The 23553-nt window shown below is 34.1% G+C and overlaps 2 protein-coding genes across 2 annotated transcripts; one reads left to right on the forward strand and one right to left on the reverse strand.

Moving 5' to 3' along the window:
* Window positions 1-9816: 9816 nt before the first annotated feature.
* LOC132282870 (ranBP2-type zinc finger protein At1g67325-like) lies at window positions 9817-18468 on the forward strand. The gene is made up of 7 exons (XM_059784681.1): window positions 9817-10219; window positions 15109-15509; window positions 15702-15732; window positions 17009-17082; window positions 17192-17373; window positions 17796-17876; window positions 18073-18468. Exons 1-7 carry the CDS (start codon window positions 10021-10023, stop codon window positions 18128-18130), a joined length of 1026 nt encoding a protein of 341 aa, XP_059640664.1. The 5' UTR covers window positions 9817-10020; the 3' UTR covers window positions 18131-18468.
* Window positions 18429-19158, reverse strand: LOC132282871 (uncharacterized). The gene has a single exon (XM_059784682.1). It carries the CDS (start codon window positions 19070-19072, stop codon window positions 18569-18571), a length of 504 nt encoding a protein of 167 aa, XP_059640665.1. The 5' UTR covers window positions 19073-19158; the 3' UTR covers window positions 18429-18568.
* Window positions 19159-23553: the final 4395 nt, after the last annotated feature.

Raw genomic sequence — 23553 nt, forward strand, 5'->3', positions numbered from 1 at the left:
AAATCAAAATTGTTAAGAAATTATCTACACTTTTAGAATAATATAGATATAGATATAGATTATATATTATTATCTACACTATTAATAGTACATATATGTGTGCATGTGCATTTGTTTTATTTATTTTTTCTTATTTTTTATTTATAATAATAAATTATGTATGAGTCATTACGTGATCTGAATCACTTTTAGAATAATATTTTGTATGCCATTAAAGTCCAATTAAAGTGGTTTAAATGTATATACACTAAAAATAAATAAATCAAAATTGTTAAGAAATTCTCTACACTTTTAAAATAGTATAGATTTTGGTATTTTTTGACATTAATATTAATGCAACGTATTTACACACGCTGACATTAATATCCATTGTTAAATTGATATTATTACATTTTAGTGAAATTCATAATTTTATAGATGTGTTTATATAAATAAGGAGGTAATATTCGCACTTCACTTTTTAACGTTTGCACTATAATCTTAAATAAACTGACAATTGTAACTCTAACTTTACAAATAAATAATTATTACTTTTTAAATTACACAACTACCCTTAGATTTAGTCAAATAAATAATTATTACTTTTTAAACGACACAACTACCCTTTTAAATTTAGTCTACTTATCTCTAATCTTTAATATTTTAGTTATCTTTGGACAATTTTTTTTTTCCCGATACCAAATATATATATATATATATATATATATATATATATATATGTTGACTAAATTGCTTCTTTTGACCAGACCCAAAAAATAAAAAGTAACCATTAAAAAAATTATCTCTTTTGACGCGAAAAAAAAAAAGTACGAAAAAAACTACTTCTAGGTCGTCTTATAGAGCAGCATCCAACCTCGGAATATAGTAGGTAATGGCCAAAAGCGTTCACCCTAGTCAATCTCCCAATCCCAAAGGCTCCTCATTTTCTAGTTTTAGAAAAATAATCATAGGTGTTTAACAATGGTATAATCATAGGTGTATAGGCTGAGAAGATAGTAAGTAGGGTAAGGGAATGGTAGGTGTTGGTGGGAAAATCCTCGCGACTCGGAATGACAGCATTTACCTGCAAAACAAAGGGACGCCACCTCGAATGGCACCTGTAGGGTGCCAGCTGAGGCCCCCCGATGATTAAGTTAGTACTTGTAATCGTATCACATAATCATTATGTAATATTCTATTTGGGGGTTTTTTCTCGTACATTCTTTAACGGTTCGGTGCTCTATTTATGGTTGTCGATTGGAATCAAATTGGTCCCACAGGAGATCCGCTTGTGCGAGATCAGAGGAGATCGTTTGTTGCCAGATTTGTCGAGGATATGATTTACTCCTTTGACTTTCTCAAATTGTGCCCAGGTTATCCTTACCCCGTTGAATCACGTCGTCATTCATTATCAAGGATAAAAAATGTCATCATTCGTATCCGATAGAAATCTTTATCTCTGATAACGAAATATGTCGAATAGGTCTGGCCGCTGGTCAAGGTAGGTTAGGCTTATTTTTCCCTATCAGTTGCCCCTCATTCCCAAGCTTGCTCGTCTAGCTTTGGGAATGTAAATTTATTTTTATTATTATTTTTTTTTTCGCCCTGGGTACTGTTCCCTTGGGAACTATTTTTGGTACCCTTGGGTAATCTTCCCTTTGGTACTATTTTTGGTACCCTTGTGTAATTTTCCCTTAGGTACTATTTTTAGTACCCTTGGGTACTCTGCCACTGGGTACTATTTTTGGTACCCTTGGGTACTCTTCCCCTAAGTACTTTTTTTTGTACCCTTGGATACTCTGTCTCTGGGTACTATTTTTGGTACCCTTGGGTAATCTTCCCTTGGGTACTATTTTTAGTACCCTTGGGTACTCTGCCTCTAGGTACTATTTTTGGTACCATTGGATACTATTTTTGGTACCCTTGGGTAATCTTCCCCTGAATACTATTTTGAACCCTTGGGTACTCTTTCCTTGATAAGGGAATAAATTGTACGAACTTCACTCAAGTCGTCACTCCTTAAATAAGGGAATTAAATTTTACGAGCTTTACTCAACTCGTCCCTTTAGTAAAGAATTTTTATTTATTATACCTCATAATAAGGGGATATTGATTACGGGATTCATTCAGCCCAGGTCCTTATAGTACATGACACTTATTTACTACCACTTATAGTACGGGAATATTAATTACGAGATTCATTCAGCCCGGATCCTTGTAATATATGACACTTATTTACTATCACTTATAGTACGGGGATATTAATTACGGGATTCATTCAGCCCGGGTCCTTGTAATACAGGACACTTATTTATTATCACTTATAGTACGGAGATATTAATTACGGGATTCATTCAGTCTGGGTCTTTGTAGTACAAAGAATTTATTTACTATCCCTTATAGTACGGGGATATTGATTATGGGATTCATTCAGCCGGAGTCCTTTTAATACAAGACACTCATTATCATCCCTTGTATCCCTTTAGTAAGGGAATTAGATTTTTGTCAAGCGTCGGGAATGCCAAGTCCTATTGAGTTAAACATGCTTGATGATTACTTTCTTGCCCCTTTTAATAAGGAAAATGGATTTACTCGAGCGTTGTGAGCTCTCCCTTTAATAAGGGAGTAGTTAACCCGTCGTCTCTTTACCGAGGGAAGTAGATGAAGTTGACCCTTCGTTCCTTTATGGGAAAAGAGGTGCAGTCTGAAGGAGGGTGACCCCTTTAATATGAGAGGTAGTCGTCTCGTCTTTCTAGTAAATGAAGGAAGCTTTAATTATCTCACCCTTCTATGTAAAAGGAGTAGTCGGATTCTTGTCCCTTTAATGAGGGAAAAATGTGTTGTTGGCCTCTTGTCCTGGACTACTAGTGCCCCCGAGGGGTCGCGAAAGGAGAGAGACTAGAAACCCGACTAGCTCGATGTACCGAGGTTGGTACGTCAATGTTCTAGACCTTGTCATCATATGCAGATCGACGATTGATATCATATGATCCACTATTCTGCTCCCGATGGTGGGATCTTGGGTGATGACCCATTCTATAGACGTTTATATAGCGGACGAGGTGCCTGGTGCTGCAATAATTTACAGTTGTATAAAAATATTAAATTGTGTTATAAATGATTACTGAAAATTAACCTGCCATGGATTATCAATCCAAAGTTCTACATAATCTGAAGTCGATAGACAAGTCTTGTAAAGGAAGAGAGGTGACGACTGTCGTCTGGTAGGTGAAGGCTTGGTGTCCAGCGATTGGCGTGATGGGGGCGTGGTACCCAACGGCTGACAGATGATAGTCTGGTGGTCAGTACCTCGTTGGGTCCAATGATCGCCCTTCACTTAGTAACCTCCTTGGAAATACAGACCTCATGGGATCTGGAGGGACATTAGACCTCCTTGGACCTGAAGGCCTCGATACATTCTTGGGTGTAGAAGGCCACCCTGATTGCACGAACGGATGGAGTAATGAGACTCCGTTGCTAGAGAATCTTCAGTGGTAGAGGCTTTACTAGTAGGTAGAAGCCCCCTTGTTGGTAGTGATCCTCTTGAGGGGTGAGACTAACTCACTTATGTAGGCGCAGAAGGACCAGGCCTTAGTTTTCAACGATTAGGCCTTGATAGTTGGCTGCTGCCAGATATGATATAGAGTTTGGTCTTAGACGACCAAACCTCAGTAGTGAGGGGACCAAGCATCACTAGATGGAAAACACCACACTGGACTGCCTGGGTCGACGTGCCAAATTTTGATTATTGTAATCGTACACTGGGTGGCATCACGCAACCCACCGTTTTGTCCCCAATATGATGAACGGGTAATTATGATGTAAAGATCCGTCCTTATATAAGAACATGGAAATCTGTTGTCAATTGATGACTTTGGGATAGTTTCCATGATCGGAAACTTTCATCTTGCCGCCCGAACCAAGTCGCGTTAGGATTATTATTTCTTCAGAGAACTAATCGATTCCCACAGACGGCGCCAGCTGTTGATATGAAATGTCACACCCCAACCCAATTTACACTATGTAATAAATTGAACAACTTGGGATGCATCTAACCATCTGCATTAACCTCATTCACCCATAACGTCATCCTACATCAGAGTGCCTATTTAATAGTTTACAATAAAAAAATAACTAAATCCTCCTTATAAGTTCTAAAACTAAACAAGTAACTACAAATCACAATATTAAGTTCTACTACAATATTTACATCTTAAACAAAAGACGTTTCATTATTCTTTTCCCCATTCACACCTAAGACTCTAGACCTAGCAGTAGCAACTCAAACTGATACTTGAAAAATAAAAATATGGAAGGAGTGAGCTTAAAGCCCAGTGAATGCAACACTACTACATCAGAGTAATATCAACAGCTATTATCTGATTGCTTCAATTAAACTTCATTAACATATTACATGTTTTATAATATAGTACTCTCCTTTTAGGTCAAAGTATGGACCTTATATAACATAGTACTCTCCTTCTAGGCCAGAGTATGGACCTTATTTAAATATAGTACTCTCTTTCTTAGCCAGAGTATGGACTTTATTTAATATAGTACTCTCCTTCCAGGCCAGAGTATGGACCTTATATAATATCATCAAGTTATATATATTCATCTTCATTTCACATAAATAGTTTCAATACTTCAATTAAATACATCAAAGTATAAATTTTCAGTGAGTACACTCACCTTGGCTACTTTTCAAATTATTTAGTTGTCCTTCCGTATGATTATACCTCCCGTCTCCTTCTCTTTGCCTATACAACATTATAACTAAGTTATATCTATTTTCTAAAGAGAATTAAATCACAAGTATCACTTCCATAATAAATCTCAACTCCTCTGCAATTGTAATCACAATTTATAATCATAAATAATTAGATTAAATTTTCCTCCAATGAACTTGAGTAAATGTACAATTATATTAATTCACACAAGATCACAATTGAAGCAATTAATTAAGAGTAGAATAAATAAAATATAACTGAAATTTAAATAAATAAATAACGTCTACTATAAAATCAAAAATACCAATTTTCTCACCTCACTACTTCCGTACAACAACCCAACAGCCTACTTCTTTTCCTTTCTCTCTTTTCCCTCTTCCTTTCTCACTCTTTTCCCTCTCCCTATTCTCTTCGCTGGTCCGGCTTAGACTTCTCTAAGCTCACTATTTTATCTGTTATTTCTTGACTTTGTTGTTGTCTCTTAACAATTAAGAAACAGGTGATGCATAAGGATATAAAACACTGTGATGAAAGTCGGTTTACAACCACTTTTCTCAATATTTATCTCAATCCAATTTATTGTATCACACAACACAAAGGCAGACACTACTGTTCCCATTCAGTGAACACCCACACCGCTTATATGGTAGCACATCTACGTGCACGTGTCACTTCAGTGTTCACTTTGATTTCCCTTTTTCGTGACTCATGCATGGTGGTTAGTAACAGCTTTCCCAAAGGAAGCTTTTAGAACTACTTGCATTGCATACATATGAGTAGGTGGGATGTGGGCCTGACTTGGCCCAAAAATTTACCTGTATACATTGACTTGGGGAAACTACAAAGCCTATAAGCTTTAAATGTAAATATACTGTTATAATAGTATAAATTAAAATTAGTTTTCAAATCATCACACCATTTCTATTTTTTACTAACTTCAACACAACACTTAACCTTAGTGTACAAACCCATTTCATGGTAATCCACCAACACAAACAAATCACTTATTCCACCACTATTAATTATATTACTATTATTATTTTCAATTGGGTGTCAATAATAAGCTTGACACAAATTATAAACTTCACAAAATAAACTACTCCATACAATATTCATATATAAATCATGTTAAATTAAAATTAAATTATACTAACGAAATTGATTTTTTGTATCGAGGTCTTACATGAAAATCCTCACGACTCGGAACGAACGTTTATCCTGCAAAACAAAGGGACGCCACCTCGAATGGCACCGGTGAGTGTTAGTTGAGGACCCTCCGAGGATCAAGTTAGTACTTGTAATTATATCACATAATCATTATATAATATTCTGTTTAGGGATTTTTTCTTGTACCTTCTTTAACGGCTCGGTGCCCTATTTATGGCTATCGATTGGAATCAAATTGGTCCCGCAGGAGATCCGCTTGTGCGAGATCAAAAGAGATCGTTTGTTACCAGATTTGTCAAGAATATGATTTATTCCTTTGACTTTCTCAAATTGTGCCCAGGTTATCCTTACCCTGTTGAACCACGTCGTCATTCATTATCCCGAATAAGAAATTTCATCATTTTTATCCGATAAAAATCTTTATCTTTAACGAAATATGTCGAAGAGGTCTGGTGGCTGGTCAAGGTAGGTTATGTTTATTTTTCCCTATCGGTAGGCAAAAGGATTTAAAAAAAAAAAAAAAAAATTATCTCTATTCAATAAATTATTTTTTTTGATAAGACAAATAAAAATATATATATTTATTTTGACCGAACTCAAAAAAAAAAAAGTTACCACTTTTGACATGACGGAAAAAAGTTAACTTTATTAAATAAATATCTTTTTTTATTGTGTGTGTATATATATATATAAAGTCACTATGAATAAATTATCTCTTTTGACTGTCAAAAAAAAAATTATTTGTATGGAATAAATTTGTTTTTTGAGAGGACCTCGGAAAATACAAAAAGAAAGGAAAAAAAAAAATAGTAAAAAAAGTAAGGAAGGTAAAAAAAAAAAAAAAAAGTTTGTACAAAGAATAATTATGACATTATTAATTAATGGATATTTTAATGAATTCAAAAACCTACTTGTCATTTTCTTTAAAAGAGTAGTGATACTCACACCGCAGTAAATTGTCTAACCGAATAATTTTTAATTGACTATACAAAATACAACTAAGTGGAGGGCTCCACATCCTTATTTGTTGCATAATTGACCAATTAAAGAGTATGTCTAGCAATTCACTGCAACTATTCGATGAAAGAATCATTTTCCAAATAAAAAAGTATATGGAGTGCAATCGGAGAAAACTAAAGTGCGAATATCCCAACCTATATTTTATTATATATTATATATATAAATATATATAGTATTTTTTATAACGATATTATGTTTAGAAAATAATTGCGCTTAAAAATAAAATTATATCAAATAAGTTTTCAAATTAATACATTCAACATTTAAAATTTCAGATTTTAAAATTTAGTACCGTACTTACAAATTCCAGTGTTAATTTTTAATTTTAGGAAACAACACCTTAAATTTAGTTAATTATTAGTCTTGGTTTAAATTTAGGATTGGCATCGGTTCTTAAAATCTTAATAATGATAATTTTACTACTAATAATTTGAGTTAGATTGGTCCGTGTTGGTAATTTTGCTCAAGCCCAAACTTAAGTCAAGCTAGACTAAAAATTTCAATTGAATTTCAACATTATTAGCAAAGAGAAATCAGTCTTGGGTTAGGTTAGGATGCACACCGTTAGTTTTGGGACTATAAATCTTATTATTTCCAAAAATATTATGGCATAATTAAATTGTAAATGATTTGATTCGATTTGATTCTACAATTTTAAACTTATGTTATTTTGCCCTCTTTTAAATTACCCCTCTTCAAATTTTATTTTTAAATTTTACTTTTTTTTAATCCTACACCTCTTCAAATGATAATTCGAATTATATTATTTTGCATGATCACTTTTGCAATGGATTTTTTTTATGGGGTAAGTGCAAAAAATATCTTTAAAGTATACTTTTTATAGTATTTTTATTCCTTATTTAAAAAGGTGTGCAAACAACACCCCTATTATTTTCAATTTGTGCGAAAACAATACTCAATTTATATAATACTCATTTTACCCTTTACTCTCCCAAAAATACTCCTACCAAACCTTACTTTTTCTTCTTCTTCTTTTTCTTTGTGTGTGTGTGTGTTTTTTCTCTTCGAGTGATTCTTAGACTACAAGAATGTATTTGATGGAATGATTTAGAAGATTATGTAGCAGCAAAATGACCATTTTTCAGTGGACTATGGTTTGCCTTGTATGGATTCCTTCAAGTATACCAACGGGCATGTGGCCTAGTGGTATAAGATTCCCACTTCTTAAAGGGAGGTAAGGATTCTAATCTCAGTGGAGGCATTGTGTGTGATTATTAATTAAGAAAAAAAAAAAAATTTCCTTTAAATATCAAGAATTTAATTTGTTCATATCCATTTGACCATGAAAATGGAAAGATTTACAGTCTGAAAAATGCATAGAGATTGTTACTAATCCATCGAGAGCTTTTTGTGTGGGAAGAACCTGCTGACAACCCATTTTGCTTTATACTCTGTATTTGGCATATATAACTATAACTATGTGTGTGTGTAAACCCAAACCAATTTGTAGTTTTTTTGTTAAAAATTAAAAATAAAAAAAAAAAACAAATCAAACCCATTTTGCTTTCTATTTGTTATATATATATAAACCAAACCAATTCTGCAGAAAATGGATGGTGAGGATGAAGAATGCAACATTGGATCGATTTCTCGCGAATACCACAACACGATTCTGACGTTGACTAGCAGCAGTGATGATGGCGGTGACGCGATTCCGACGTTGACGAGATCTTGTCCGGCGACTAGTAGCGGCGATGGGCGACGTGATTCCTACGTGGACAAGGGGTAACAGTATGCATTTGATGTGATCCATTGATTCAAATTGATTGATTGGGCAATGATCAATTATTTGTGGGTCGATTTCGAATAGAGTGAAGGAATTCAGAATGATTTGTGGCTTCGTGGAAGAAGGGGTGGGCGATGGTGGAGGTGGTGATGGTGGGTGGTGGTGGAGGTTGCTGGTAGTCTTCTCCAGTCTTCCCTTCCCTCTATGCGGCGGCAACCGATAAGAAGAAGGAAAAAATCCCTTTTTAGTCTTTTTATAAAATATAGTTTACATATAATATAAAATGTGTTTCTATGGATATTTTAGTTTAATTTTTATAAATATAACCTATTTGCATAAATATTATAGTGTTAGAGTGTTTTTTTTGCATGAAAGGGGTGCATTACGTACTGTAAATATTATGTATTGTAAGTATATTATAAGAATGTTTTTGCACCTGACCTTTGTTTTATCCTCAAGGATGAACAATTGAGATGCACCTGACCTTTAAAATATTGATTAGGATTAAACAAATGTTGGTTTTTAAGTAGACTAGGTTATTGTAAAGTTTTACAAGGGAGTGATTACTAATTTGAGATGCTAATTCACGATTTTTAATGTATACAATATAGTGTCGAAATATTCTGACACATTTGTTTAGTCTATTCATCAAGTCGGAGTAATTAAGGTCTTTGATGGCTCCCATTTTCGGCCATTAAAGGTTCAGTTGCTTCAGTTTGATAGATTTGTCACAAAGTAATTAACTTTAAATTATTTTTCATAACAGTCAAGAAAGGGAAAGATTAAAAAATATTAGATTTTTTCCTTGCAAATTAGGTCCGGGTAAGAAAACTTGAATACAATACAATTATTTGAAGAGTTAAATTCTCCACCGACTAGACTAACGAATAAATTATTCAGAATAATACACCAAAGAAAATTTAAAATTCAAGAACAGGAGACAGTTGTACTATTATTTAAGAAAATGTACCTTTTCAATTAAAATTGGTAGCAAGTGTTGATACAGTAAGATGGGTCAAATTTTGAAATAAGAGGGAAGATTTGCGTAATTATAGAATGTTAAGTAAGAAAATTTTACTTTTATTTATTTATTATTATTATTATTATTATTATTTTTATTTCACAGTAAAGTTTTGAGCCTTTTGTCTAGCGTAATTAAACAAAGGTTCGATGACATACCGGCGTCTTTCTTTGAAAACCCCCCCCTTGCCCCATTCTCTCTTCTTGCTCTGTCCGTGTATAATTCTTTACACAAAGATTAACTCTGAAATTTGAGCACACAACAAGTCTCCCCTATTATCGATATAGCTTCGGAAGTAATACGTATATATACATATTCTCTCTTTATATATACTTAGTATTCTCATTCACACACACATGGATTTCAAGAAAGAGAGAGAAAAGATGGGAGGAGATGAAGGGAGAGAAGGCGATTGGGAGTGCAGTGGATGTGGGAACAGAAATTACGCCTTCAGATCATTTTGCAATAGGTGTAAGCAGCCTCGCCTTCTCGTCGACACCAAAACCCCTGCCGATTCTAAATGGCTTCCTCGCATTGGCGATTGGATCTGCACTGGTAAATACCCATCTCTCTCTCTGTATATATGTGTGTATATATATGTATGAATGTGTATATATGCGTGTATGCCAGTGTACATTCTTGTGTATCTGATATGTTGGGTGGGTCGATGAGACGAATATGGTGATTAAGGATGCAATATTTAGAAAAAAAATTGTTTTTTCATTTATCTACCACACTGGTATGTAAATTCTTAAAAATTATCCCATTTGCATTGGGATTTTGAAGTTTTTAAAAAAGTTCGGTACACTAGGTTAAGTACAATTACTTGCGATTATACGTTGCGTCGATTATTGTAGTACTTGACTTGGTGGCTAAAATTTAGAATTCACCTAGGTATCCGACCTACCTTAAAAAACGAGACCACATGAGTCATATGCCCTAATAATGTGCTAACACGCCATCAACACAGGCATATCGTACCTGTTAGCCTCCTGCAACGGGGAGGGTTTGGGCCAGGGCACCCTAAACCCTACCCTACCTTGACCTGTTTACAAATACCGTGTCCCGCTGCTTCTTTTCTCATGAGGTGTTGCTGTTCAACTTGAGAAGAAAAAGGAAACCAAAAACATAATCTAACACACCAACATTACAAAATAAAAATAAAATCTTATTAATATTGTTTATTATGATTCTTGAAGCAAACAAGAGAAAATTTGTCCCCCTAAACCCTAATAGCAAAGTCACAGTTTGCACTCTCATACGCCAACGACGGCATATAAATGTAATTTGTGTGAGAGTGAGTGTGAGAGAGAGAGAGAGGTCTAATGTGAGTCAACCCTAGTTCATAATTATATACTAAGTAACCTTGGGTCTTGGACTAACCGGTGCTCGCCAGATGTCCGTGATAACACGACACGGACATGGGATATGAGTTGGACCCTTCATAATGTCTACTGGACACACAAGGATGTGTTGGTTGATGCTTGTGAAGGATTAGAATATTTTTTTTCAAGTTTTATTTGTTAAATTGGCATCCATTCACGGTGTTGGGAAGCTTTGTGGTTCAAAAATGGCAATATGGTTCGGAATCAACGTTCCGAAGGTTGATGACTTTGTGTTTGTGCATACGCGTTGTCTTTGTGCTGTTTTATGGGCCTAGCTGAGCATGGTTTCACGCAATTGCTTGATTATTGACCATGCTTTTAATACGCTGCCTTTTTAAAGGTCAAGATGATGCCACCTGTCTATTTGAATGTGAAGAGATGGAGACATTTTGATTTTAACAAAAGTGAAAAGTAATGGTTTACAACTCGGTAATAAACCATTGTACTTTACTTTTACTAGTACAACAATAAATATCGTGTATCAGTATGCATACAAAATTAAGCCTTGTTTGTTCTCCCTTTCTAATTATGCTTTGACTTTGCAAATGAGGCAAAAAAATATAGTAACGAAATAATTTTTTCTAAAAAAATGTACAGCTTATATATATATATTATATTATATTTATTTTTATTAAAAAAATTGATGTCTCAAACATAAAAAAGCTTTATGTCTTCAAATTGTCCAAATACCCGTGTCTAAATTATTGGACACTTTTTAGCTGAGTCTCCGTATCTTATAAATTGATAGATTGATGAATCCAACTCCTAGACATGCACCCGTATCCGACAACCGTACACGAGTCCGGGTAACATAGATTATATATAGAGGGTAGAGCTCTGAGAATAAAACAAGGGTACTTATGTAATTTCAATATATAAACAGGCTAGGATGGGTTACCTTACTTTTAATCCCGGTTCTAACCTTAAAAAACCTTACTTGCCCCTATACCATTGTTGTAGCATACCATCCCCGTCTCGTTAGGGGCAGCGCGGGAACCAGCCATGTTGGGATAAAGCCGTCTCTATGCGTGATCATCCCATTAGGTTGCAACCATATCTCGTCAACGACTTTTAGCCGCCTTGGCTCTATTTTCGCATCTAATTATCATAATGGTCCTAAAGCCCTAAGTTACCTCGAAGCATGTCCTATAATACCAATTCACTCCAAGTGGCAGACTAAGATAAGATTGTGGCAAGGATGAGTAGTGCTACCCTATGAGGTGCAAGCTGGTATGAGAACCTTTTGCAGCTTTGCCCTCACTTATATGCTATAAATAGACCTCCACCTTACATCACATGGCTGACTTTTTGATAGTCTTAACTTTCAACTTGCTTAGTCAGTTCGGAGTGTTTGTCAGGTTGGTGTAATAACTCTGTCATCTAAGCTTCAATAAGAAGCTACACAAGTGTTCGATTAGACCAATTTAAATGCGAGAATGGAATGAATTTAACTGACTTCTCCAAAATATGCATGTCTTTATTATTTTATTTTATTTATTATTTATTTTAACAAGTAAAACACACACCCATTTGGTCATATCTTCTATGTTATAGTTTTATATAGAAGTAATGAATAAACTGATGCAAGGAACGGATTGATTGAAGAAAAGGAAAGGGGTGAGGGAGAAAGGATGGAATGGGGTAGAGATGAAGAAACACATAAAAAGAAGGGATTGAATGATATTGAATTTATTAAGAGGAGAAATAATGATATACAGAGGGTTGCGAGTGAGGCAAATTGAGAACTCACTTGGGTAGGATTAGCAATTTTTGTCCAGTAGTGAACCTGCAGTCAAATTTAGGAGTTTCAGGTTTTTACGCATTATCTAAAATGGATTTGATTTTAGTATTGTTACTCACCCTATTTCTAAAAGGGTCAAGGTTGGTGCATCAATGGATCACTGTATTGCGTATTTATTGGTAAAATATTTAATATTTATGGTAATTTGTCATGTTAACTATTTATCTTGACTTTATGCTCTAATTTAATTATATGAATTAGTAACAATATTATTATATTATCATATCATATTTTATATGTTCATAAATTATTAAAAAGTGACTTTTGTATTAAGTTTACTCTTAAATTAAAATTTTGAAAGACAAATAAAAGAAATTAACTAAACAACTAATATGGGTTAGGTTTGCATGGATGAAAATTTTAATGGGTGCATTTAGAGCAAAATAATGTGTGATTATATTTATATGTGCTCCACTTGATCACCCCTTTGAAATCGGGAAAACGTGAGAGAGATATCTTTAATTTGTCGGAGCTAATCTATTGAATTTTATTCTTGTTGTGATTATATGACGGAAAGGAATACTTCTTCCTTCCCTCATGGAGAGGAATAGATATTCTAACTTCTCGTTGTAATGACCATTATAATGGAATAGTCATTCCAACTTTTGTTTGACTAACGGAGTACTGAAAAATGAGTGGAGAGCTGGAATTGGCTTTTCATATCATTACATTTTTGTATTAAACATGACCTGAGAAAAAAATGTGAGAAAGGGAATTTTGTATGATCAAATTATAAATTAAAGAAATACTTAAATATGAATTATTTTCTCTAAAAATACCTTTTCTAAACTCTTTATTTCAGCACATATTTAATATTGTTGAGCTTCTCTGCTTACTTCATCTATAAGGCAAGTTGTTGGGGGTGAATTTAATTCCCTCTCAATATAGTTGTCAATTGCTTGCTCCTTAGTTAAAATCTGTATATAGTTATATCAAATCAATAAATATAGACTTAGCTGAAATTATCAAAATTGTCCCTAACATTACAAGAATTAAATACTACCCAAAACTAAATTAATGGTATATTTTAATGGCTCTGAAAATTTAAATAAATATGAATGATCCTTCCTAAGCTAAAAATCTAACCAAATTAGCCCCTCAAATCTTCCTTTTGAAAGTAAATTGGCTGCCTTTTGCACTCTAAAAAAATATTCGTATGCATAATCTAGCTTAAGACATATTTTGTCTAATAAAATCAAACTTGTAGAAGCCCAAAAAGCCTTAAAATAGTTTTTGTCACATTTTTTCAGGGTTGATTCTATTCTTTGTGTGACTAGGGATTTTTAGCTTAGGGCCAATTAGTGTAAATGTCCAGAATATGTCATCTATGTTACGTAAACTCGGGTACGGGTATCGGACACGGGTATGTATCCATGCGTCGGACGTGTCAAATCTCCAAATAGAAGGACACACGGACACGACTAAATATTCATTTTATTAATTATTTTATTTTATTTTCTAGAGAAAAGTAATGTTTTTATCTAATATAATGTTCAATATAGGCATTTAACTCATTTTAAAGTAATAATATAATGTAATTAAATGATGAGATATGCTTTTTAAGTACATGTCCAACCAAAAGTGTCGGACACATATTTCATACCCATGTCCGAGGGATACGTGTTTGACACGGGTACTTTACTACTTTTGAAGAGTCCATGTAACAGATTATGTCATATACACATATACTTTCTAATTATTACTCGTAATTGAGATTCTTTAAAAAAATTATTAGTATTGAGAATAAAATATTTAATTATCCTATATTTAACCAAGTTGGTTTATCATAAATTTTTACTAATCAGAGAATACAAACTTATTAGTACTTTCTAATTATTACTCGTAATTGTGATTCTGTAAAAAAAATTAAAAGTATTGAGAATAAAATATTTAATTATCCTATATCGAACCAAGTTGGTTTATCATAAATTTATTACTAATCAGAGAATATAAACTTTTTTAATACTAAATTTATACTAATCAATCAGAGAGTATTAACTTATTAGTATTATAGCAGAGTCTTCATTGTGTTTAAATTAGTAACTTATGATAGAATTTAGTCTGTTATTGCAGCTTGGTTATTTGTTAACTTTGTTTTTGTCAAGTCGAGGTTAAGAATTGCTGTCAGGTTTGAGTGTTACATGTTATTGTATGTCTAATTTCGTCTGAGATGGGCTGGTTTGTGTGGGTATTCTTGGCTTCTTTTTCCTCTCCCTGGCTGCATTATGGGTTGGGTGTGTGTGGCAATGGATCAATAGGTTGCACTAACAACAATTATGCATCAAGAGAAAAGTGCAATAAGTGCGGGCAACCAAAGGAGGTAGCAGCAATGCCGGCAATTGCAATGCCTGGAGGTTCTCTCAAAACCCATCCACATTATTTTGTCCGGGCAAGAGGAGAACCAGAGCAACAGATGAATATCGGATTGTTAGGCAATGGAGCTTTGCAACAGTCACTACCTTTGAGTTTTAACTGGTCTATAGGAGGAGCTGATACATATGGAGTTCAGCTGGCTTCTACTTGTCCTCCAGGTGTAAACCATCGTTCTGGGCTTCCATATGCCAATCAAGCGAATCAGCTTCTTATGGCTCCTAAAGGATGGCGCAATGGTGACTGGATCTGCAGCTGTGGCTTCCACAATTATGCTTCTCGTGGACAGGTATGACCATGTTATGTTAAGACGTATTGCCAACTTACAACAAATTACCACTTGATTCCCTAGCCTGTTGGCAGCAATGTTAAATTATTCTTGAGAAGTAGAGGCTGGGGGAGTGGTATCCTATCCCCTTAGATTTCAAAATAGCTGTTTTTTTTCCCAGTAATATGATTTGGCTCTGTGTTTTATATGCAGTGCAAAAAATGCAATACTTCTATGCCTCCAGGTACGCCCTCTTCTTTTGTCTGCATAGCAATCTCAGATTTCTCTTAAAGTGCTGTGTTGCTTGTGGGTTAAAAATAAAAACTCACCAGGCTTTTGTGTTCAACCTTACAGTTGAAGTGTTATCATATTAAATTTGTGCAACACCTTGCAGTCTTAACCTTTTACAAATGTTCAACCTTACAGTTGAATTCTTAGAGTCTCATCCATATTGTTTGCTTCTGCTTATCCATAGTTAATAATCTTGCTTGTTTCTTTGTATATATCTGTGCTCTAGTATTTTTATTCCTTTTTTGAACCATCATTAAGAGTTCCCAAGAAGTGAATGATGTCATAGCATCAATCTGCTTCTAGGAGTAATTTTTCATGCTGTTGCCCAATGCTTGGTAGGAGAAATTTAAAGATTTCATCATGGTCCCACAAGCGTCCTATGGGTGTTAGGAGCCCTTACAGCGCCTTGTAAGGGCTACGCAACATTCAATTCACCTGGACTAAATTTAGAGTTCTGCCTTTTCGAATTCATGGTTGGTTTAAGTCTTAAACTTGTGGTGTTAAACTGTCTGGTTCCAATATTTTCTCTCTCAAACATAATATGCATAAAAACCACATGCAAATTATGTTATTATCCGTTTTTCTTTAAAGTGATTATAACAAAAAAAATAAAAAATCTCTACAATGCTATGTTTGTTTGCCAAGGAAAGGTAGGAAGAAAATCAATCTTAAAATTTTCATGCCAGGTCCTTCAATATTTAAGACCACTTAAACACATGTACACATTTGTTTGAGAATCTTGAGGTAGTTAAATGTTTTTCCAACTCCAAAATTCAAGCCTGGTGGTTTCAATTTATCATATGACTTGTAATCTTAATTTTGAAGCCTCAACACAAATGCTCTTCCTTTTCATTTAAGCTAACAACATCCATTTTTGCACACTTGAACCGTTTTGTCCTCGGGTTAGTGGGCTGTGCCTCTGCTACGAGACAAAAGCATGGTCAACGCTGAGCCACTTGTGACAGATCGATTTAGCAGTGAATTATTTAAAAAAAATACATTCTTGTACTTTTTTTGGCTAATCGGATTATGGTGACTATTAACCTTCATTTGGTTTTTTCATATACTCAGTTTAAGCTTCCAATTTTTTTGAAGGCTATTGCTGTGTTTTGTTTCTTAAATGTTTAAACTTGAAGTCAACTGTATTTATTTGAATATGTTTGTAGTGAGTCCCATAAGCTGATTCTGTATCTGATTTTTTGCTTAAATGTTCCTTGTCGGTTATTAAGCACTCGGAACAAAGAGATTAGCATCTGAAGAATTTGCTCATGACTGGAATAGCAAGAGATTAAATGCAGGACCTGTAAGGACTATTTCCTAGTATTAAGTGTGAGATAGATTTAATCACTTTTGTAACCCCCTGCTTGATATATTTCTTTTGCCCTTTTCCCCTCCGGTTTTTGAACATGCAGACACCACATGGCTTGCAGCAAGCATACCCCCCTGGATTCGAGCAAATGGCAGTTTCTGATGGTAATCAAGCAAATGGTTTGTATCCCCCTTATCCCAGCGGAAGCTCAGCAGCTGCTCCAAATTTTCAAGTCACCCTGCAGTTACCTCATCCAGTGACAACACCTACAATCCTTGGGAAAGGGTAAAATTCTTTCATTCTTTACATGAACTCTAATGTAAAATGATTTTATCATGACCCAACTAATAACATTCATGTGGGATTTGTTTATTTTTCTTTTCTATTTATTTTACGCACCTTTTTTTTTTTTGTATTTAGATTTGCTGCATGCCAAAATTAACAATGAAAGTTTATATTACGTTTGCTTTTGCAATATCATCTTCTTCATTGTGGATGAAATAGATATATGAAATTGTTGATGAAACCCCAAATTATGCATCGGATGGTGTAACATGGAATTAAGTTTAGATCTCACAAAATATTTGCTAGCCCCACACAAAACATGAACACCTATGATTATGAGTCTATTTTAAGAAGCAACATTTTTGTTGTAACCAGTGCTTTTCTGATTAAGGTCTGTAATGCTTTCTGCTGTGACTTTACAGAGCAAAGCAATGGCGTGATGGGGATTGGATGTGCACAAACTGCAACAATCACAATTATGCATCACGAGCCGAATGTAATAGGTTAGTCATTAGTGATCTAATTTCATTGTGCAAATGGCGCCTTATTAAGGAAGAACTTGACATTGGTATTAAGAAGCAATCCTGATCTCCCAAACTAAAACAGAAACGGTATACTGGATGACATCATGGCTGAGAGGTGATCTTTTGTGTCGTACAGTATAAGTTGTGCTGAAAGTTTGAAGAATTGTTTTCACAGGTGCAAGACTCAGAGAGATGGATTTTCTCAAGAATCTCGGCTAGTCAGTGTCTCATAGCTGAAAAGTCATGGAGGGTTACATTGTCATAGCATCAAATAGCACATGCCTGGGTTTTCTATCATGCTGGTGAGAGATTTTAAAATTGTTATAGGCTAATTTTTTTCTTCAGTACCAGGAATGTAATGGCCAGTTCAATGGTTTTTGTCTCATGGAGTGTGGGCAATAATGACATGAATCCATAAACCTCAGCTTGTGTTCTTGCTATTAGTGTTAGAACCTAAGATGATATCACAATATTGCAGATAAGGAATAGATGTACATCTTAGTCTTAGAATTTGCACACAATGCTGCAAAATTTAACAAGAGAATAAAAATGTTTTCTTAGTTTTTATCTACTTTATATCTAATTATGTGGTCTCTCTCTACAACCCAATCTACATGAATTTTATTCCCATTCATGGATTCATAATGTCATATGCTTATGGGGGTTGATCATCAGCCCTTCAAAATAGAGGTAGGAGATAGAGGAGGAGAATCAAGTTGGTAAAGGTTGAGAGCAGGACCGACGAAGCGAAACAGTATCCAAGCCCCAATTACGATGAAGATGGAGGCGTAAGCAAACTTGTTAAGCCAGAACAAGGCACCCTTCTCTCCCACATACAGCTCTATCGCCTTCTCTGTGATGGTCATGTCCTCCCAGTCCTTAACGGCCTCTGCCTTCTTTGGCAGTCCGTTGGTGATGCCATCCTGTTCTTGCTGTCTCTGTCTTCTTCTTGACCCTCGCCGGAACCGGATCTCGACTGTGTCCGGTGGCGTTATGCGAGGCGTGACTGTCTGCGATGCTTTTTCGCCGTTGTTGTTGCTGGCTGTGTCGTTGCTGCTGCTGCTTTTGATGGGACCAAATTTAATTGGTCGGAGGTGGCGGTGGTGTGCAGCTGGGGGGATCTGAATTGGGGTTGTAGCTAAAGGTTTTGGGGGAGAGAAGAGTGTAGAGTTCATTGGTCTTTGGTTTGGCTAAAGCAATAGCCAGAGACAGTGGATAGCTTTTCTTATCTTTTACAAAGTGTGGGGTTGACGGATATGGCGAAGAAGCAACCCACATTTTATATGTTTTTTTAGCCAATCATTTGTTGCCACGTCACCAAAGGGCTGAGGGGGAGTATTGTGTTTCGGTCATTTGGTATGACGAAATACATAAATTGATAAGGTGCGGTCGAACCCTGGCTTTCGTCTCTGTTAATTTGAATTTTGAATGTACATTTTTCATTCAAATTTCTTTTACTTTTTCTATTTTATAAAAACTTTTTATATAATTAATTACTATAATGTATAATAAGTACTAAACAATTTTATTGAAACCCTTTCCTTTGTCATCGTCATTGGAAGGAATTATTTTTCATTTATCCCTTCTATTTCTTTTTCTTTTTAATTTTTCGTCCATTTTACAAAAGCAAAAAAATACGCATTTTACTTTTACTTGATCTCAAAATTTTATTGGCGGTCTAAATTTACCACTAAAATAAATTTATTGACATTCGTATCCCAACTCCAAGACTACTCACCAATTTTTGTGTACATCTGTTCAATTTGTTTGGATGTAAAATATTTTGGATAGGCTCCATTTGTTTGGACGTAAAATATTTTTTATTTTTATTTTTTAGTGTTGGATTGTCGTAAAATATTTACGAAGAAAAAAAATATTAAAATTTAATAAATTTAATTTATCAATAAATTTTTAACAAGTTATTTTATATGCTCCGCCCGATAGACTTAATCTCAACTTCGACGTAAACCTTTGTCAACCACCGACAAAGTAAAAATAAAAGAATATTTTACATGAAAAAGAAGAATATTTTCTAAAATGAATATTTTATGTCGAAACAAACCGTGCCAAAAAAATACCCTCCTGTATTATTCATTTTTGAGCAAATTATCCTCTAATCATCAATTTTGATTAATTTTTTTTTATAAAAATTTTAAAATACCCTCCAAAAAAAATTATTTTATTTTTCTCTCTGTCCTTTGTCTCTCTTCAAAACCTCTATGTCCATTCATCACGGTGCCCGCGAACACCATTTCCGGCAGATCAATACAACAATATTTTGCCAAATCTATTAGAAGCAGATTCTTTTTAATTTGTCTTACTTACATTTGAAAGATTCTGATGGTCTTTATCATGGACAAAGCAAGAACTACTTAGATCAGTAAAAATTAATATAAAGTTATAGAAAATGGAAATATCATTCGTCTAGCTTCCAGTTTAAATTAATACCTATATTCATGATAATGCGAAAAAAATGAGCAAATATTTTTTGGTTTTATTTATCATATATTTGTTGTCTTTGTGATATTTTTTTTTTTTTTTGGATACTTGTATATTGTTGCATTCGTATCTTGTTGCATTCGTGTCCATATTCACATTTGTGCTAAGAACATATAGTGAAAAGTCATAACTTTAACTTGTTTATAACATCTAAATATTTTGGTGGGATAAAGCAGGTTCAAACATCTATGACATTACTTAAAAAAGTGTCTTTTTTTTTCTTTTTTTTTTTTAGTTAAGAACATATAGTGAAAAGTCATAATTTTCGTGCATTGATTTTTCTTTTTTCTGGCAGTTAAGGATGTTCTATAATTATTAATTACCCAAATACAAGTAAGCTTAAGACACTTTCATAGACATAATAAAGACATCATAAGATCAACTAATGATGGACTCCCATTGGATAATAGTTTGCAGGAAGTATCCACAAAATTTTAGTCATAATACCAAAAATAATAGAGCCATGCAAATGTGTAGAAAATACAACCAATATAAGCTATATGATAGAGAACTGATTGTCGAAATTTATATGACTCGTTTGGATTATTAGAGGATCGAATGGGCATATTGACATATTTTCTAAGCTGATCTCGAAGTGTCCTTTTTGATCCAACATGAGATTATATTGAAAACGGCCTAACGAGCATGATGTGCATCACTTTTCGGCCTAATAACATCGTTTAGAGCCTCAAAACGATTTATTTATTTTTTATTTTTGTATAGAAAGCTTGGTGAATATTTTGAAATATTTGTTGGCAGTCTAAACGAATTAAGATTGTTCTCAATTTCTATATTTAATAGTTTTTATTGACTAGATTTCTTATTCTATTTTTTTAGAATGGAGAAATTTTATTTTTAAATTTATTTTTGTACGTTAGTTTCCTGTTATAAGGTTTTCTTAATTTTTTTATGATTTAAATTTTCTTTTATTATAAATATACTCCCTCCGTCTCAAATTAAGTGTCCTCGTTGGTAATTGTGACTCACATAAAAATGAGGCCACAATTACTAACGAGGACACTTAATTTGGAACGAAGGGAGTATGTAATAAAATTATTCATTTAATTATCAATAAAATATAAAAATTTCTCTAAATTTTTATCCCTTTAACTCTGTGTATTCAAAATTTGACGTCACTACAACAATTTAGTGGTATCTTTTGTTCCAATCTCTCAATATATATATGTGTGCGCGCGCATGCGTGTGTGAGAGACAAATATGATGCATGTATTGTGGTCCAATGAAAGATTCAGTCAACTTGAAGTATTAAATAAAACAAAGAGGGATGGTAACTTTGAATTTAAAAGAGTAGGTGTTGGTGTAAAGAAAAAAATTCCAAGTGCATTAAAAGATTTTTGTGGGGTCCACACCATATATTACCCTATAACTGAAGATGAATAAATTACATGAAAGCAACCCAGTACCACACTACTCCAATCAAAATTAAACTTCCACCACAGTCTATGCGGCATAAGCATACATTAAGTGAGTTATATCTATTCTAAGTAAAATTTGCTTCCTACACGAAAATTAAATACCCAATATATAGTAACTTCAATTCATCAGTTTTATATTTCAAATCCACAAAACAAGTGATCATCAGTACAAAGAACTAAAGTTGTAGCTAGGGCTTGCTCTATATGGTTTGTTAGTCCTTTCTAGAAACAAATGAGAAGTAAAGCAAAAAAGAAATGAGACTAGTATATCATATGTGTGTGTGTGTGTGTGTGACTGTGTGTGTGAGAGAGATCTTGGGCGATGATATCCTGATGTTATCTTTAGAGATATGATATGGGAGAGAACATAACAACATGCAAGAGATTCAAGAAGATGATAATTACCCGAAAGAAAAGGGGTGTAGTGTACCAGTGGGAGGGAGGGGGCTGCGCACTCTAGCCTAGTGCACTTGGTGTTATGAGGTAAGCAAAGCAGCTTTGGATTTTAGGATAAGAAGACAAGTTTAGGCTTCAATTCACTTCCAAATCAAAATCCAGTTTTATCAAAGCAAAGTAAATACCCATTTTGTGTGTGTGTGTGTGTGAGAGAGAGAGAGAGAGAGAGAGAGAGCCAATGTAAATTCATGCTAAGGAAAGAAAAATCTCATGATTGTAGTGTCATAATCAAAAAAATAAGGCAATCTCAAAAAGTAGAGAGAGGGAGTCTGCAACAGTCAGAATTGTAGAAAAAGGGGAATGAGATTGTTATGGGTTGAATTCAAGGCTGGATATTTCTTTCTATTACCCAAACTCTAATTTTGAGAGAGAGAATGTCTGTGGTTTTTTTTTTTTCTTTTCCTTTTTTCTTGATTATAATTATTTATGGTCAACAAATTACACATATCATTTAAATTTGAGTATTTTTATGTTTTGTGAGAGTTGAACTAGGAATGCTCAAGTTTAATTACATCTCACCCCTTGAAACCCCTTTACACTATTTAAGTGTCAAAATTAGCGTATAAATATCCATTCAAGGTTGCGTATGTGTGTGTTTTAGCACCTTCAAAAGAAAGGGAGCACTTCATCTAATGACTCGTGAACACTCTAAATATCATGATTTTGACATTTAATCATATTCAGTACATGTTAAAATCTAAAGTAATGTACATAAAGAACATAATTAAGGGTTCAAACTTAGTTGGAAAACTACATGCAGGAACAAAAATGGAGCTACCATGTTCCACACGCTCCAAAATTGAGCGTGGTTTAAAAGCTAGGGTTCCCCATCACAAAAGTAAAGCAAGTACAATTCTCTCATCAAGTAACCGGAGACAGAAAGGTTCTCATAGAGTGGTCATACATAATAATAGACCACAGAGAGAGAGAGAGCGCTTTGTACTCAGATATTACTAGTACTAAAAAGTTAAAAAGTAGAAGAAAATGATAGAGCTTTTAAAAGTATATTGTAACCCCTACAACTCCAACTAGGCTATGTTGGATGCAAAAAAACATTTATTTTCTGGGCGCATGCTCCGTAGCACAAAGGACTGCACTGCACACATATTTTCACTGTGTGCTTCTTCCTCACCACCCTCTATGCATTTACTTATTTTTTTGGTATTATTTTTCTCTCTAGTCTTTACTATAATTACTCTTACCTGCATCTTGTTTCATTTATATATTTTTTCCCGGGGAAAGTATATAGGAAATATTGTTGCTAC

This window comes from Cornus florida, unplaced genomic scaffold (assembly GCF_030987335.1).
Source record: "Cornus florida cultivar Cherokee Brave unplaced genomic scaffold, ASM3098733v1 CherokeeBrave_3.0.0_Hap2_Chr11, whole genome shotgun sequence".
NCBI classification, from domain to species: Eukaryota; Viridiplantae; Streptophyta; class Magnoliopsida; order Cornales; family Cornaceae; genus Cornus; species Cornus florida.